The following is a 16,963-nucleotide window of genomic DNA, read 5'->3' as shown; positions in this document are numbered from 1 at the left end:
TACAATACCCGAGTACCCACTAGGAGTTTAGCTCTCCATGGAGCTAAGTACAATCAAAGAAATAGAATGTAAAATCAATGAATCCATAAAGAAACCCCCTCGATGGTCGTGTCAATGGTCTTGTGGAGAGTCCTCTACTTGTCGCAAGGGATCCTTTGTCCGGCCTAGGATACACCTCGCCGGATCGGTGCCGATGAAAGCTCTCCCAATAACCTTCTTCCAAATGACACACGATGTTAGAGCCATAGAATCTCTCCAAAAACTTGGCCAATACCCCTCAAAACCCAAGCCAAAGCCCTCTCGCAAGTTGGGGAAAAGATGGAGAAAATAATACCAAAATCGGGGCTGAATCGGCTTTAAATAGGGCTCGAATCGGGCGACTCCACGGGCGTGGATGCTCCACGCGCCCGTGCGGAATTTCCACACGGGCGTGGATAATTTCCACACGCCTGTGTGGATTCTCTGTTTCTCTGGTTTCTCGATCGACTGTGAAGAGTGCTTCGCAACCCCTATTTGTTTAGAGTTTGCGCTGATCACATTGCCAGGAGATGTGTTTCGGTGAAGGAAGGAAATGATATTCTGCTACATTGTTACTCAGGCCCGACTAGGGGACATTACAGTGGAAGCAGAACGGCTAAGAAGGTTCTTGATGCAGGGTTTTACTGGCCCACAATTTTTCAAGATGCTAAAACGATGGTGCAGCATTGTGATAAGTTCCAAAGAGTCGGTAATATCTCAAAAAGAAATGAAATGCCACAATCGTGGAACCAGGCTTGTGAGATATTTGATGTTTGGGGGATAGATTTCATGGGACCATTTCCTTGTTCTCACGGTAACAAATTCATCCTTGTAGCAGTGGATTATGTCTGTAAATGGGTGGAGGCACAAGCATTTCCATCTTGCGATGCAAGGGTCGTGGTGAAATTCCTCAAGAAATTCTTCTCACTATTTGGCACTCCAAGCAATCATTAGTGACCGGGGCAATTACTTCTGCAACTCCCAGCTCAAGAAAATCTTGAAATGATATGGGGTATGACATAGAATCTCAACTGCATATCACCCCAAACAAATAGTCAAGTTGAGGTATCTGATAGGGAATTGAAGGGAAACTTGTAGAAAATGGTAAGTCATCACCGTAAGGACTGGGCAGATCAACTTGATGATGCACTCTGGGCGTATAGAATGGCATTTAAGACACCTATTGGATCAACTCCATATAGGTTGGTCTATGTGAAAGCTTGTCACTTGCCCATCGAATTAGAGCATAAGGCCAATTGGGCTATAAAGCAACTAAACTTTAACTCTCATATAATCGGCCACAAGCGAAAGTTCCAGTTAAATGAGTTGGATGAATGGCGAGCCATGGCATATGATAGCTCTGTGCATTATAAAGAAAAGACAAAGGAATACCACGACCGACACGTAAGACGAGCTAAGCAATTTCATGTCGGTGATCAAGTGCTTCTCTTCAATTCAAGACTGAGGCTTTTCCTGGGAAAATTGAAGTTGAGATGGTATGGGCCATATACAGTATTACAGGTATTTCCTCATGGCGTTGTGGAAATTTTTCACCTAACAAAAGGTGTGTTTAAAGTCAACGGCCATAGGTTGAAACATTATTTTCCAAGTGGCAACACAGCCCTAAAGGTTCTAGTTAACTTCCCTCGATTTGTTCCACCATGATTGTTTGAGGTAATGCACATCAAGCTAATGACGTTAAATAAGTGCTTCTTGGGAGGCAACCCAAGTTCATTTCATTTCTCGTATTCTTGTTCTCATTTGTGTTTTTGTGCTTAACTTGTACTCTTTGTGTGGATTGGTTGTAATTGCATTTTCATCATTTTTCTTAGTTCTTTAGCCTTTGTGTTTTCTTGTTTTGTCATGTTGTCTTTGAGTAATTCTTGTTTTTGATGCAAGCTTGATGATGTTTTGAGTGTTTTATTGATGTTTCTGGCTTTATTTTTCAAGGTTTTAATCATAAACGAAGTGTGCAATGTGTGGAGAATCAATGTGCGTCAGGAAAATCCCGAGGACCATCCTTGTGGCCACAAGGATGCCTCTCGGGACTCATCCAGTGAGTCTTGAGGACCATCCTTGCGGCCGCAAGGATGGTCGGCAAGACCACCCGAGTAGGGGTCTTTTTAGCGGCTTTTTGGGGTTTCACTATTTACTCATCTTCCCTACTCTTCTAACCTTTTCTTCCTCATTTCTCCACCGTTTTCCTTCATTTTTTTCTCTAGTTTGCTCTCCTCCTCCTCTTTTCCATTTTAGTGACAAAAATTTGGAGTTTGAGCAAGCTTTGGCCGGATCCAACCATTAAATTCACTCATCTTACTCTGGGGCAACGTTTTGTTCTCTCACTCAAAACGTTGAGCTCTTCTTGCTTTTGTGGGTGGAATTTCTTGGATTTTTGTTTTTGTGTGAATTCTCAGTGATGATAAAAGTGTTTTCCTTGATTTTTAAACTTTTTGGCTACTTTTACAAGTAAAGTTCTTGAAAAGTTTTTCCGAAATTACTGGAGCAGTGGGCATTTTCTTGACTTTCTTCATTCTTTTGGTGCTTACTTTGCTTGTAACCTAGTTGGATGATCTCCACTATGTTTGTGCAGGTTGCCCATCAAGAGATTTGTTTCCAAGAGAGCTAGGAGAGAACCTTCTCCTCCTGTGTAAGAACCAAGGTTTTCTGAAGAAGAACATAAAACACGTTATGCACTCCTATCACGCAAGGTGTTCGGCATGGTTAGAAATTTTGATTGAGAAGCTTTGAACACATGGGATTAGATGGCATGGTGTTGGAGCTCATTTCACATGATACTTTGGACAAATTATTTTCAATTGAAGAAGTCACATTCAAGGAACTTAGCTTGGAGGTCCTTACCTCCATCAAAATGGTCAAGGAATACCCATTCACTCACCAGTCTAACCACATCACTTTCCTAGCTTTTAGGAAGAAACGTCGTGTTTCTGAGGATGATATTGGTGTGCATTTGGGGTTATATACGGAAGCTTACCTAAGATCATTCGTGTTCAAGCAATCAGTTGATGAAGCTCCACAGTTGAAGGCGAATGCATCTTATTGGAGTTCCATCTCAGCTAACTCTCAAATATGAAAGGCCTCCCAACTCACCAATCCTGCTCACCGATATATTCATGCTCTTTTGACTAGGAGTATTGGGGGCAAAAATGACTCTACTGGGGTAGTGACGCGCCATGATCTGATTATGTTGTACAGCATCGTTGAGCTTCGGCCTATCCATATGGGACACTTCGTGGCAGAGACTCTGTCCCATCAAGGCAAGTTCGTTCGTTTGGGAGCTATTTTCGCAGGACATTACATTACTCGACTCATCCGCGGCATGGAATTGATTAAGCACACTAGAGGCATGACTGTGGTGGGATCTATTGCCTCCTTAGGGATTCTGACCCTTTTCTCCATCAGGATTGTTGAAAAGCGGGGAAGTATTTATCGCCCTGCCCAGCAGCAAGGATCATGCTCACAGGACCCCGGCACTTCACGTGACACTGAGACTGAGTCAGAGTCTGACCGGGATGATAGAGAGGGTTCACCATCTTTGGCAGCTAGGTTTGAGTTATTTTGCATTGAGGTCCAACAGCGGTTCTAGTGCCTTAAGAGTGGACAAAGGGAGATCATCACGGCACAACAACGGATTGAGCACAACTTAGCTGAACTCCTGACCATTGCTCGCAGCTCATCTTCATCGACCTCTGTTGCCACTACTTGTCCTGCATCCTCATTTCCTCCATCCTCTTAGACCCGTGACATACCTTTGTTTATTTTGTATCTGTTTTTCTTTCATGTTTTGTTTGTTGTGTGTTATTCAGACTTGTACTTTTGAGTTAGTTAGGGTCTTTCCCATACTATGGTCCTCTTTTATTTATGTTGGTGCTCTCCTCCCCGTATTTTATTTCCATTTCCTCTTTATAAATTGTGAATAATGATAGGCTCCTTGTGCTTTGTAGGGTTATTGATTTTGAGGAGCTTGCACTTATCGTCCTCATTGTGTGGTATGCCCCTGAACCATGTGTAGCAACTAGGAATCACACCATGGAATCAGGGACGTTTCTTTACTCTAATTCTGTGTTTATTATTTTTTTTTCATTCCCCACTTTTCTGCGCTGACTTAGGTACATTGAGGGCAATGTACGACTTTAGGTGGGGATGGTTTTCTTACTTGGAGTATTTTATTCTTATGCATGGTTACTACCTATGATGGCTATGATTGTCTAGTTAAGAACTTCCTGGCTTGGTAGAATGATAGTTGTGAGCCGTACATCGCATGTGCTTGAATGTAGCTCTGTTTCATCTTTAGTACACCTGCATACATGTTCACGATCACTCTCACCTTTTACGCTCTAGCCAACCCATCATGATGACTTTGGCATTAATTTGTTAAATTCTATATTCAATGCACTTTTAAAAGCTTTTGAGTTCGTCAACTGTTTTCTCTAACCTTAAGTGAAGTTTGTAGCAGGTAGTCTATCAGGGATCATGAGATATTAAAAAAAAAGGGGGTCTATGTCAGTATTCCTCTGCATTGTAGGCATGAATGCATCTATGTAGACTGTAATCGAGTAAGAGGGTGACTTTTGTGCCCTGCCAGCATGTGCATCCATATGAAAGATTCTTTTTTGTGCAGACTATGTTAGGCCGACCCAAAAAAACGAGAAATTGTGTACATATGTGTGGGAAGGAAATAACGTATCTCTTGTCATCTCTTGGAACCTGTTTCATAATCACTCAAGATTTAGAATTGTGTTGAGGAACCAAAAGACTTTTAACTGAGTATTGAAGAGCTCTTTAGCACTTTAATGCCATCTTAATTATGTGTGAGGTGAAAGGGCATCCTCGGGTGATCCAGGGTGTAGAGGTCAAGATGAGAGTTTGCACACAATCACAGGGGCATTTTAGATGAGGCAGAGCTAATATCACTTCACTATTCATTAACCAGCGCACTCCTTGATTTCTGTCCATTTGTGCTTGTGAGGTCCTTTACTTTTTAGCTTGAGGTTGCACTTTTAGCCATTTATCTTCTTTCTCTTAGTTCTTCATGTTTGTTTGCTTGGGGACAAGCAAACGCTAAGGTGTGGGGATGGGGGGGCAGGATTACTGTAGCATAGTACTCTAGCAGTGTTACTGCAGTAGTTTCACTGTAGCAATTACTGTAGCTCATCATGGGCTTCTCGCCAGAAAACTGGAAATCCTGAGGGGTCGGGATATGCCCGGTATATTGACACGTTTACCTATGAGGACCTGAGGGTTCAAAAGGCTTTGAGAGCTTCCTTTTGGGGATCATCATCTTCTTTGGGCAAGAGACAGCTAGTGTTAGGGACGCACTTCCACACCACCTTGAACCCGAGCTTGAGGAGGGAAAAAAGGGTGGAATTTCGAGTATTTCTTGGCGGGGAGAGCAAGAATTAGGAGGATCTACTTCTAGGGCTACATTTCTTGGAGGTTGAAGACAACGGGAAGCCACCACCTGCAAGTGGCGCCTTCGGAAGGTTTTCTCCGGGGATTCAAGCGTCATTCGGCCTTCACCATTTGAGGGAGTGTTCCTCATGTTTATTTTAGTTGTTTGTATGGATTGTTTGGTTTCTTTGTTGAACATGAACAACTAAACCCCTAGGTCACCGAATGTAGGTGAACCTTGGGGGTGAACTTGTGATGTTTTGGTTTATTTGAGTAGTTAATGCATGTTTGGCTTGTTGTGATTCCTGTTTGGTGTTCTTGATTGTTTTGGTACATTTGATTGAGTGATGTATCAATTTCTTGGTAGCATTTTGTAGCATGACCATTGCCTTAGTGCTAGACTTCACTAAACTAGGAAGGGATTATTGTATAAGTACGCCGTGACCATCGGGTATTTGTACCCCTCCATTCCTAGGGTTGAAAACTACTTGTGTTTCTACCCTAACTTGTGAAAACCATCTTTCTCCTTGCAACCGTGTGGGAAGTTGGGCGGAAGAAATTCTGTACTCAACACTTACACCGGGTTAAGGGTCAATTGCCGTGACCATCGGGTTGACCTAAGTTTTGGTTTTCTCGGTCCAACTAGCCACATGCTTAACTACTCAATTTTCTACTCACTTAAGTAACCTCCTTGGGGATCCACATCCGTGACCATTTTCCAACCTTGATCTTCTCCTGTGTTTTGATTGTATCATATTTCTTAATAATTTCTCTTAATTTTCACTTTGCTTTCTTTTCTTCTTTTCTCTTGAATTGGAATCGATGAGCTAAACAAACAGGTAAGAAGTGAGTAAAGTAGCTCCTCAGGCCCCTTGGGAATATGACCCACTCGTGCGTGCGTGAGTGGTTTATTACTTGATGACCCCGTGCGCTTGCGGGTGCTCACACTCTGTGTCAATCAATTTCCCTGATTGGTTTCCATTGCATTTTAAGTTGCTATTTAACCTTAGATTGATTCACTGTCTAGAGGGTAATCTCTGCTTGTATAGCTAGGGCACTCATCAAGAAAGGGGTTCAGTCCATTCTGAGCCTTGGGCAAGGAAGTACGTTATCAAAGCCTCCATAGCTATTTACCATGCTCCAAGAAGAAACTCTTGAATCATTGCCTAGTCATTGCATTTGTCAATGGAATTAGTTTGGGGAACTTTTCTATCTATATCATCCTGATAAAGACTAAATTTTGTGTATTTTATATGTATTCTTGTTGTATTACTTATGTATAGATCAATGATTTGTTGTCGTTTGTATGGTTTAATTGGTCTTTGACACACCCCTTCCGTGTGACCCCCAAGTGCACAGGTTTATCGAAGTAATAATACCCCGGTGAGTGGGTAGTCGAATCCACATGGAATATTGAACAAAAACACAAAGATTGCTATTTAACTAAAGTGAAGATGAATCAATAGTGGTCTAAACAAAATCAATATGAAAAGAACTAAACCAAATAAGAAAGAGAGGCACAATAAAATGAGAGAGAAGGCAATCGATAGAAAGTGGGGCACTCAGACATTGCTCCCCATAGGACTATTGTTCCAAGTGTAATACCAATCATTATACCTCCTAACTGATGTCTAATGAGTCATGGAGTTACTTAAACACACGGTCTCAAAAGTTAAGGTAAACCGTGACTAACCCTACACTATGCTCCAGTGGAGAAATTTCTCAGTCTCGACATCTCATACTATGCTAGGTTGCTTTAGGCTCTTGGGATTCCAACTAATAAACCCTATTCCCTAATAGAGATCTAACCTTTTGGTCCATGTGAAAGACCTCTAATCACAGTTAAGCCCCAAATACTAAGGATTACTTCAATGTTTCGCTCTATTGCTCGTGCACCTAAGCCCTAGCGGAGTTTATCTCTTAGCACTTCACTCCATTGTGACCGCAAAGAGCTCTTGTAACGTGGAGGTAGAGTAAATCACACTGGAAGAAAAAAGGGATGCTCCGCTATCTCTCGACTCACCCTCTCAACCCTTTCCAACCTAGTATTATCTAACCCTCATGGTGTGTCACTTATACACAAGGATTACCAAGATGGATTATCAACCCTATTGTCACTCTAATGGAAAATCAACACAACAAGTATTCAAGATTGGAACCCAATTAAAAACATCAATTAAGGAAAGCATAATAAGAGGTTCAATAAACAATATCATCCTAGGGTTTACAAGTCCAAGCACCCACTAAGGGTTTAGCTCTCCGTGGAGCAAAATACAATAAACAATGAAGTCAACAGTAAAGAGATGCAATCCATGAATAAAACCCCCATGGTATTCATGTCGATGGTTTTATGGAGTAGGCTCGGCCTCTTCAAAGGTTCTCTCTTCAAGCCTAGGGCACACCTCGCCAAATCGATGTTGACAAAAGCTCCCCTAATAATTATCTTCCGACAGAACACGGTGTCAAAAGGTATAGAACCACTCTAAAAACCTTGCCAAAGCCTCTCTAAACCCTATCCACCAGCCTCTCCAAAGTTGGGGAAAAGATGGAAAAAAGGATCCCCAAATCGGTATAAGTGGCGGCTTTATAAAGGGCTGGAATCGAGAATCCACATGGGAGTGTGGAATTTACACACACTGTGTAAATCTACAGGAAATCTATTTTCGGCTCTCCACGAACAGTAACTGCAACATTAAATTGTTGCAATGATTTGCTACAGTGCTCCACGAAAATATTACTGAATCCACACTTTTTATCAAGGCAACAAAAATGGGCACACGTCTATGCTGTAGATCGCGTTGCATCTTTGAGTAAAAGCAAATTTGAAGGGAATTTTGCTAGCCTTGTACAAGTTGGAATACATGAGTGTGACTGCCTTTGTGCCCCTCTAATTTACATATTCTTTCAAGCTTAATGGAGATTGGCACACACTCATATGTCTTCAAGCACAACTTGTGTCTTCTCGTGTGTCCACTTCAAGATTCCATTAGCATAATGCATTCGCAATCTAATTTGGCTCCTTTCTTCCCTATTTAGCTCCACAAAACTATATGCGCAAAAGAACACAAAAACACATGTATTAGTGATAAAACCTGATAAAAGTAATACTCATCATAACAAAAGAATACTTCGTATTCTTAGTTGACATGTTCCCCTTGCTTATATCTCGCAAGTGCACGGGCTTGTCGAAGTAATAATCCCGGGTGACCGGGGTCGAATCCACAGGGAGTAGGGAGTGAAAATACTTAATTTGATTCTTAGCTATGTGGAAGATCAATTGTGATAGGTGTGAAATTGATTCAATTCTCAACAATAAAATCAACAAGTGAAAGAGCAAAAGTAAGAAGAGGGTAAGGCAATCGATAAAGATGGGGTACTCGGATAATGCTTCACCTAGGATAATCGCTTCAAGTGCAAGAACTCTCTATTATGCTTCCTAATCAATGCAATGGTGAGTCATGGAAATCCTTACATACATAGTCCCAAATCTAAGGTCAACTATGCCTAACTCTATACATGTCCCGGAGGAGAAATCGAACAATCTCAACACCTCGCACTAACATAGAGTTGCAATGAACTCTAGGGATTCCAAGTGTTAAATCTCTTCCTAAATATAGACCTAACCCTTTTGTCCAGGCGTAAGGTCCCTAGCCATAATTAAGCCCTAGATACTAAGATCCTCTCAACGCTTCACTCCATTGCACGCGCAACTAGGCCCCAGCGGAGGTTCATCCCTTAGACCACTCACTCTATTATGGCCGCAAAGAACTCAAGGAACGGAGGTAGAATCTATCACACCGGAGGGAAAGGGGACGCTCCTGTACCTCTCTACTCACCCTCTCCAACCTAGCTTTGTCTAACGCTCGTGGTGTGTCACTCACTCACAAGGTTAGCAACAAGAACTCTCAACCCTAGTGTCACTCTAGGGGAAATGTTCATACAATCAAGCATTCAAGGTTGGAACTCACAATAAACATCAATTTATTGAAAGCATAATAAAGAAGTTCAATGAAAACGAATACATCCTAGGGTTCACAATCATCCAAGTACCCACTAGGGGTTTAGCTCTCCATGGAGCTTAATACAATCAACGAAATCGAATGTAAAAGCAATGAATCCATAAAGAAACCCCCTCGATGGTCGTGTCGATGGTCTTGTGGGGAGTCCTCTACTCGTCGTCCAAAGATTCCTTCGTCCGGTATAGGATACACCTCGATCGAAGCTCCCCAACCAACCTTCTTCCTAATGGAATCACGATGTCAGAGCCATAGAACTTCTCCAAAATCTTGGCCAATACCCCTCGAAACCCTAGCCGAAGTCCTCTCATAAGTTGGGGAAAAGATGGAGAAATGAATACAAAAATCGGGGCTGAAATCGGCTTTAAATAGGGCTGGAATCGGGCGACTGCACGGGCGTGTATGATGTCACATGCCCCTGTGTAATTTCCACACGGGCGTGGATAATTTCCACAATCTCATGTGGATTCTCTGTTTCTCTGATTTGTCGGCCGGGCTGCTACAATACTTGCTACAGTTTTTATTGCAGTAACCTGCTGCAGTACTATGCCGAAAATACTCCCGAATTCCATGCTTTCATTAGGGTAACGCAAACGGGCACACGTTTACATCGTGAATCACTTGCCTCTTCAATGATGTGCACGTTGGTGGATCTCTTGTTCTTATATGCATAAATCAGAATGTTCGAGTGTGACTGCCTTTGTGCCCCTCCAAATGAATGTGCTCACTCGAATACGAGGAGGTTGGCACACACTCTAGCATCTCACACCTGACCTATGTCTTCGCGTTTGAACCTTAGCAAGATCTCCTCCAAAATAGGTGCATTATGATCCACATTGGCCTATTTCCTTCGTACTCGGGCTCACAACCCTACCTGCATAAAAGTAACATAAAAAACACACATATTAATGTAAAAACCTGAGAAAAGTAATGCTTAACATAAGGAATGAACGCTTCGCATTCATATCGCACAAGCACTTACCATTAGTATACAAGCATTTATCAGTCTTATTCATGTTATAGGTCATGAGAATACCCAGGTGAGCTCGACAATGCAAAAGAGAAGAAAAATGACACCATAAATGGCATTTTAGAGCCATGGTACTGTAGCAACATTGCAGCAGCTACTGTGGCATGAAGAACTTGAGAAACGGGAAGGTCTCAGGTTTCGTTGATGGATTTTGATGACCGTGAACCGAATGAAGAATGTATAGTTTTACTATAGCAATTTTACTATTGTTGTTACTGTAGCACTTCACGGATTTTCAGCATATTCCCAAGACTCTAACGACCTCCTTCACACCCGTGAAAAAGGCCGTGAAGCCAATCCGAGAACACTTTAAAAATGGGGTTAGAGACCTCTTTGAGAGGTTCTTTGGCCACCCTTTCTCCACCATCATCTTCTAATGCTTCAAGGGACTGGCGAAGGCAGATCTAAGAAGCAAGATCAAGGGTGAGAAGAAGGTTGCTATTAAGGAGATCATCAAGGAGCTTGTCAGTGTGGTTCAACAAGTTCTCATCACCATCTTCTAGTCGATGAATCTAAGGGAGTTTGTCTATGATTCTGCTCATACTTGCTTTGTATCTTAAGATCTCACTTTTATTCATGTTGAACTAGACTCCCATGGTCACCCTGCATCTGGTGAATGTTGGGATGAACTCGTTTGTATGGATGTTGTGATTTATATTTACAACATTTGGTTTAGTTTGTGGTTTAAGCTTTGTGTTCATTGATGTGTTGTATTGTATGAGAACTTTGTGATCCATGATAAGTGTCTAAATGTACATTTTTTGGTACATGTATTTTATTCACACTTACCATGTATTTTTGTAAGAATGGATGTCCATTTTGTGCTTAATCGTGTATTATTTGCATTGCAGTACACTAAGGAGCAATGGAGAACATGAGGATATGATTTCAGTGAAAAAAGAGAAGAAAACCAGGTCTCACAGTATATTGGCGTATTTTACTGTAGTAGATTACTGTAGATGAAGTACTGTAGAAGATGTACTGTTGCTGAATCTCTGTAGTAGTCACTATAGCACCTAGATTATTTTCGGGACAAAAAAGTGTTTAGGGTTTAGGGTTTAGTAGATTACTATTGATAAAGTACTGTAGAAGATGTACTGTAGCTGGATTATTGTAGTAGTCACTATAGCACCTAGAAAATTTTCAGGTCAGAAAGTGTTCTAGTTCATACGGCCTCAATACAGCCCTGGATTGACCCCTGGATTAACATTGTAGTGCCTTGAGGCAAAAGATTTGGCCGAAGCTATACGGCCTTAATGACCTTGGGATTGACCCTTTTATGCCTCAGGTTTTGATGATCTTATGCCCGGTTTGACATTTATACAGCCCCCATACGGACTGCATACTTTGGGGGTAAAAAAAGACACTTCTAGGGCAAAGCAAGGTTACTTCTTCTTGGCTTTTTGGGCCGCCGCCACCACACTTCCTTGAGGTATTCCGGCCATCTTCCAGTGATGATCCTTGTGGTAAATAAGCACACATTATCTTCAAGAGGGAGATGAGCAAAGGAGAAGGAGTTGGAGTGAAGTTCTAAGCCACCATTGCATCACCATTCGAAGCTTCATCGATTCAACGAGATCATGACCTAGAGGGGGTTTTCTCATTACCTCTTTTATGTTTTTATCTTCCTTGTATGTTTTATAAGTTTCCCTTATCATGAAGGATTAACTTATTGTTGTGTTTGGATTTGGATGAATCCTAGGGTTCATCTTGGCTAAGAACTTGGGATGTTGTTCTTCATTTAATTTGATGGTTGTTTGAGATTCAATCTTTCATGCTTTGATGCTTAGAATTACATTTATGGAGAAATCCGTAATTCAATATTGAGTTGTGTATGTAGATGTGACCTACTCATGTGCACTAGATCTAGGAGAGATTGAAAGGGGATGCTTGTGCCGACACGTCGAGAGAACGGGTGTTGGTAGCCATCCATTGCTAGGTTTAAGCCGAAGAAGTATAGGTTTACTCCTATTTAGAGAACTCCTATAACTTAATGCGATCATAGGTGTGTTTATCCGGAAGAGATTTGGATTGACACTCATATGGGATAAGGGGTTAGTCACCGAGAGATTAGGGCTAATCTACTCACGAGGTCTCTAGATCTCAACTATCATCAATGCATCCTTAAACCATCCTAGTTTGGCCCTTAATGACAATCCTAGGTGGATTCTTATCCAAACACTCTCTTCTCATTCTTGATACTCCCTTGTTTGTTTACATCAGTGTGTTAGTTACCCAGCCATAGGATTAGCTTAGGTTAGTGTATTTGTTTTAATTCTTCTTCACTTATATTAATTTCTAGGCTAGAAAATAGATGAAAGTGAGTAATAATACTTCCTTAGCCAATGGAATACGACCCCTGTGTCACTCACAGGTTATTACTTGGTGATCTCGTACACTTGTTGGGAAGCAATCAATCCAACTTCTAGATTGTACTCAGTTACGTGACTATCACCCTTATTGATAAGTGATTATGTGTTAAGAATGAGAAGTGTTCTTTCCTTATGATGAGCATTACTATTATCAGGTTTAAGTGCTAATACATGTGTATTTGTGTTCTTTTGCGGATGTAGGGTTGTGAAGCTAAGTATTAAGAAAAGAAGCCAAAAGTTGATTGTCAATGCACTATTTGATGGAATCTTGGAAGGAACAAAAGCAAAGACACAAGTGGGGCTCTAAGATATTTGAATATGTGCCAACCTCCATGTATTCAAGCCATTATAATGAGTTGGAGGGGCACGAAGGCAGTCACATTTGCGTATCCCGACTTGTGCATTGATAGCAAGATCTTCATCAACGAGGCTTTTGACTGAAGAAGAGTCGCGATCTACAGTATAAATGTGTGCCCATTTATGTTGCCTAGATGAAAAATGTGGAATTGGTAGTGTTTCATCGGAGTATTGTGGCAGGTTACCCTAGTAAATCACTATAGCAAGACACTGTAGTAGTTATTATTCACAGCCTGCCAAAAATCAGATTTCCATAGAATCCACACGGGCGTGTGGAAATTATCCATGCCCATATGGAAATTCCACAGGCCCATGTTGAAAATCCATAGGGGCGTGTGGATGCCCAATTCTAGCCCTATTTAAGCCGCGATTCAACCCTATTTTAGGGATCTTCTTTCCCCCTTCTCTCCAACTTTTCTCCATCTATTGAGAGGCCATCTTTTGGCACATCTTTAGAGTGGTTCTCCAGATTTGACACTGTATTTCTCTTGGAATAAGGTTTTTGGGGGAGCTTTCACCGGCACCGATCCGACGATGTGTGCCCTAGGCCGGACAAGGGGACCTTCGGAGAAGACAAGGCTACTCCACAAGATAATGAACATGAATACAGAGAGAGTTTTCCTATGGATTGCTTATCTTTACTTTTGATTTCATTTTTGATTGTATTGTATTCCATAGAGAGATAAACCCCCTAGTGGGTACTTGGATTTTGTAAACCCTAGGATATTATTGTTAATTTAACTTTCCATTGTGCTTTCCTTAATTGATGATTTTGTTTGTGTTCCAATCTTGAATGCTTGTGGAATGATTTCTCCCTTAGAGTGATACTAGGGATGAGAGTCAATATTGGTAATCTTTGTGGATGGATGACACGCCATGTGGGTTAGACAAAGCTAGATTGGAGAGGGTTGAGAAGGTGAGTCAAGAGGTAGCGGAGCGTCCCCTTTCTCCTTTGGTGTGATTTATCCTACCTCCATTTCCTAGAGTTCTTTGCGGTTACAATAGAGTGAAGTGCTAATGGGATGAACTTCGCTAGAGTTTAGTTGCGTGAGCAATAGAATAAAGCGTTAAAGTGACCTTAGTATCTGGGTTTTAATTGTAATTAGGAGTCTTTCGCCTGGATCAAAGGGTTAGATCTACACATAGGAATACGATATATCACTTGGAATCCTTAGAACTCCATGCAACTTTGTGCAGTGTGAGGTGTTGAAACTGAGCTATTTCTCCCCCGGGACACAGTTTAGGGTTAGTCACGGTTGACCTTAGGTTTGGGACCATGTGTTTTAGGATTTCCACGACTCATTGAGTATTAATTAGGAAGTATAATGGTAGTTCTTGCATTTGAAACATAAGTCTTAGGGGAAGCATTGTCTGAGTACCCCATTTCTATCGATTTCCTTACATCTCACTTACTTGTGCCTCTCATTCCTGTTCCTTTTATTTCTGTTTACATCACATCTTATCAGCACAATCATTATTCATCTTCACTTGGTTAAGTAGAAATTTAGGTATTTTTATTCTCTACTCTATGTGGATACGATACCCACTCACTTGGGATTTATTACTTTGACAAAAACATGCACTTGCGGGTCACACGCAAGGGCCATTGTCACTTATACAAGACTCACTTAGCTTAATGGGGATTCATGTATGAATAAGCCTTGACCAGTTGGTATTTAATTACACTTCAACCATTGGGCCTGGATCTAGGAATTAACTGTTGGCCCTAATTAGAGATTTCCCTAAGCGTAATACAATCATAGGAGGATTTGAGCAGAAGTAATTCCGATCCAATACTTGTACGGGATTAGAGGTTACCACCATGACCATTGGGGTAACCTACTTTAGGATGTCTCTTGGCCCAAAAGAACCATTGCCTATGTAATTCTAGCATCCCTCTAGCCTTAGTAGTCCCGAGGGGATCCTCGCCTGGGGACCTCGCTCTTTCTTTATTAATTACATCCTTAATGAGTTTATGTGGTGTGCCTTAGTCCAATTGTTTATAGTTGTGCCTTTTTGATAGTTGTCTTAGTTCTTTTAAACTTATATTGGGTAGATTAGACAGTGTATGCCATTATGAGCAGGTTGGTGAACAGCCATAGTGACAGTACCGGCGTCCTTAGCTAGCAGGAGCTTTTATACCTCTATTTGATGATTCAGAGCACACTGATTCATCTGGTACACATTGTAGCCGAGTACCTGAGGCATCAGGCATAGAACACCAGGGCAGGAGCGCTTTTCTCAGGCCCATACATCATGAGACTTATCTTGGGGATGGGTGTACTAGACACGATTCGAGGTGTTGAGAAGGCGAGCGTACCTGCCCCCTAAGTATATAGACACTAAGATTGATGGGATTGGTGCGTAGGTACAGAAATGGGGTGTATATATTGGCTACGGCTACTCCAGAGGTAGTAAAGGAAGTAGATGATGATATAAAGGGTTCTCCACCTATCCCTGAGCCTCAGTCCGCTCCGATGGAGGCTAAGGCATCTCCTGCCGCACAGGAGCCGCCCTAAGTATGTATGTTCTCTCCTTCTCAAGCTCACGATCATTTTGAGAGGCTGGAGAGTGTGGTAGGGGTGCTAAGGACTGAGATTGGTGAGGTTCGCATGACGCAGGCTGCGTGACACGCAGAGGTGATGGCGCGTTTCGACATCTTACAGCAGTTACTCGAGCGCGACACTCCCTCACCTTTCATTATGAGATCGAGGACCCCTGTAGGTCCTCCAGCATCACCATCACCAGATTTACTAAAACCAACACCAGCAGCAGAAGAGCCGACACCAGATGACACCAACTCTTGAAGCGTCTTTTTGTTTTTTTCTCTTACGTATTTTATATTTTGCACTATCTTTTGGACTTGTACACTCAGAAAGGATTCTGCTTCAGAGTTTATCTTTATTTTTTCTAGAGTTTATTTGGTTTCTGTTTATTGAGCTTCACTGAATCCCTTTGTGTTTGGTTCCAGATGGTCTTGTCAGTATCGGAATTGAGAACTAGTCATAGACAAGGGCCAAGGTGTTATACACTTGGCCGTGTGTGCATTACAACCCATTGGAACATCACTTCCACAATTTAGCTCCATCAAATGCAATAGTAGGTGTCAGGGGAGTACTATTTCAATTGCTACTACCACGTATTTGCTTGATTGCTATATTTTCTATTGTGCTTGCATGTGTACATTGAGGACAATATACATCTTAAGTGTTGGGGGAGTTCACTTTGCACATTCCTTTACATAAGTTTTGATTGACATACATGCTCGTGTAGCCAATAATGGTTCACCTTAGTTGCAATGATTGTATTCTTGAGTTTAGGAGAATTTTTAACGTTGAATATTCTCATGCTCTAGTTTTTTCTTGAACTTCTAGGAATTTTTGCCTGACTGACACTTGTTGTACGATTCGCTCATGAAACTCGTTTGGAAACTCAAGTTTGGTGTTTAAGAGACTAAGTAGTTTTATTTCTGGTGTTTTTCTTGTTAAAAAAACTGATATATCATTTAGTTGTGCATTTTGGGTGGAAAGAGCTACCACATATGAAGTATGAAGCTACTCTCATAAATTGGATACAAGTTATGCCCTAACGAGAGAAAGAGCTACCTCATGGGATGAGTGAAAGCTACCACCCTGGTAGAAAGAGCGACCACCTTGAAAGTGTGAAAGACACCTTAGCGGCCGCTTCGGAAAGGGCTATCTTAGAGGACGTGTGAAGCTACTACCATCTCTTTGTTTGTTATGTATTGTAGATAAATAAGT

The 16,963-nt window shown here is 41.6% G+C and overlaps 1 protein-coding gene across 1 annotated transcript; it reads left to right on the top strand.

Moving 5' to 3' along the window:
- Nucleotides 1–1,119: 1,119 nt before the first annotated feature.
- LOC120263169 lies at nucleotides 1,120–2,085 on the top strand. The gene is made up of 2 exons (XM_039271058.1): nucleotides 1,120–1,539; nucleotides 1,969–2,085. The coding sequence occupies exons 1-2, from the start codon at nucleotides 1,120–1,122 to the stop codon at nucleotides 2,083–2,085; spliced, it is 537 nt and encodes a 178-aa protein (XP_039126992.1).
- Nucleotides 2,086–16,963: the final 14,878 nt, after the last annotated feature.

This window comes from Dioscorea cayenensis, chromosome 6 (genome assembly GCF_009730915.1).
Source record: "Dioscorea cayenensis subsp. rotundata cultivar TDr96_F1 chromosome 6, TDr96_F1_v2_PseudoChromosome.rev07_lg8_w22 25.fasta, whole genome shotgun sequence".
Taxonomy (NCBI): domain Eukaryota; kingdom Viridiplantae; phylum Streptophyta; class Magnoliopsida; order Dioscoreales; family Dioscoreaceae; genus Dioscorea; species Dioscorea cayenensis.
Note: the sequence above shows the minus strand (reverse complement) of the source record. Positions and strands in the feature narration are given on the sequence as shown.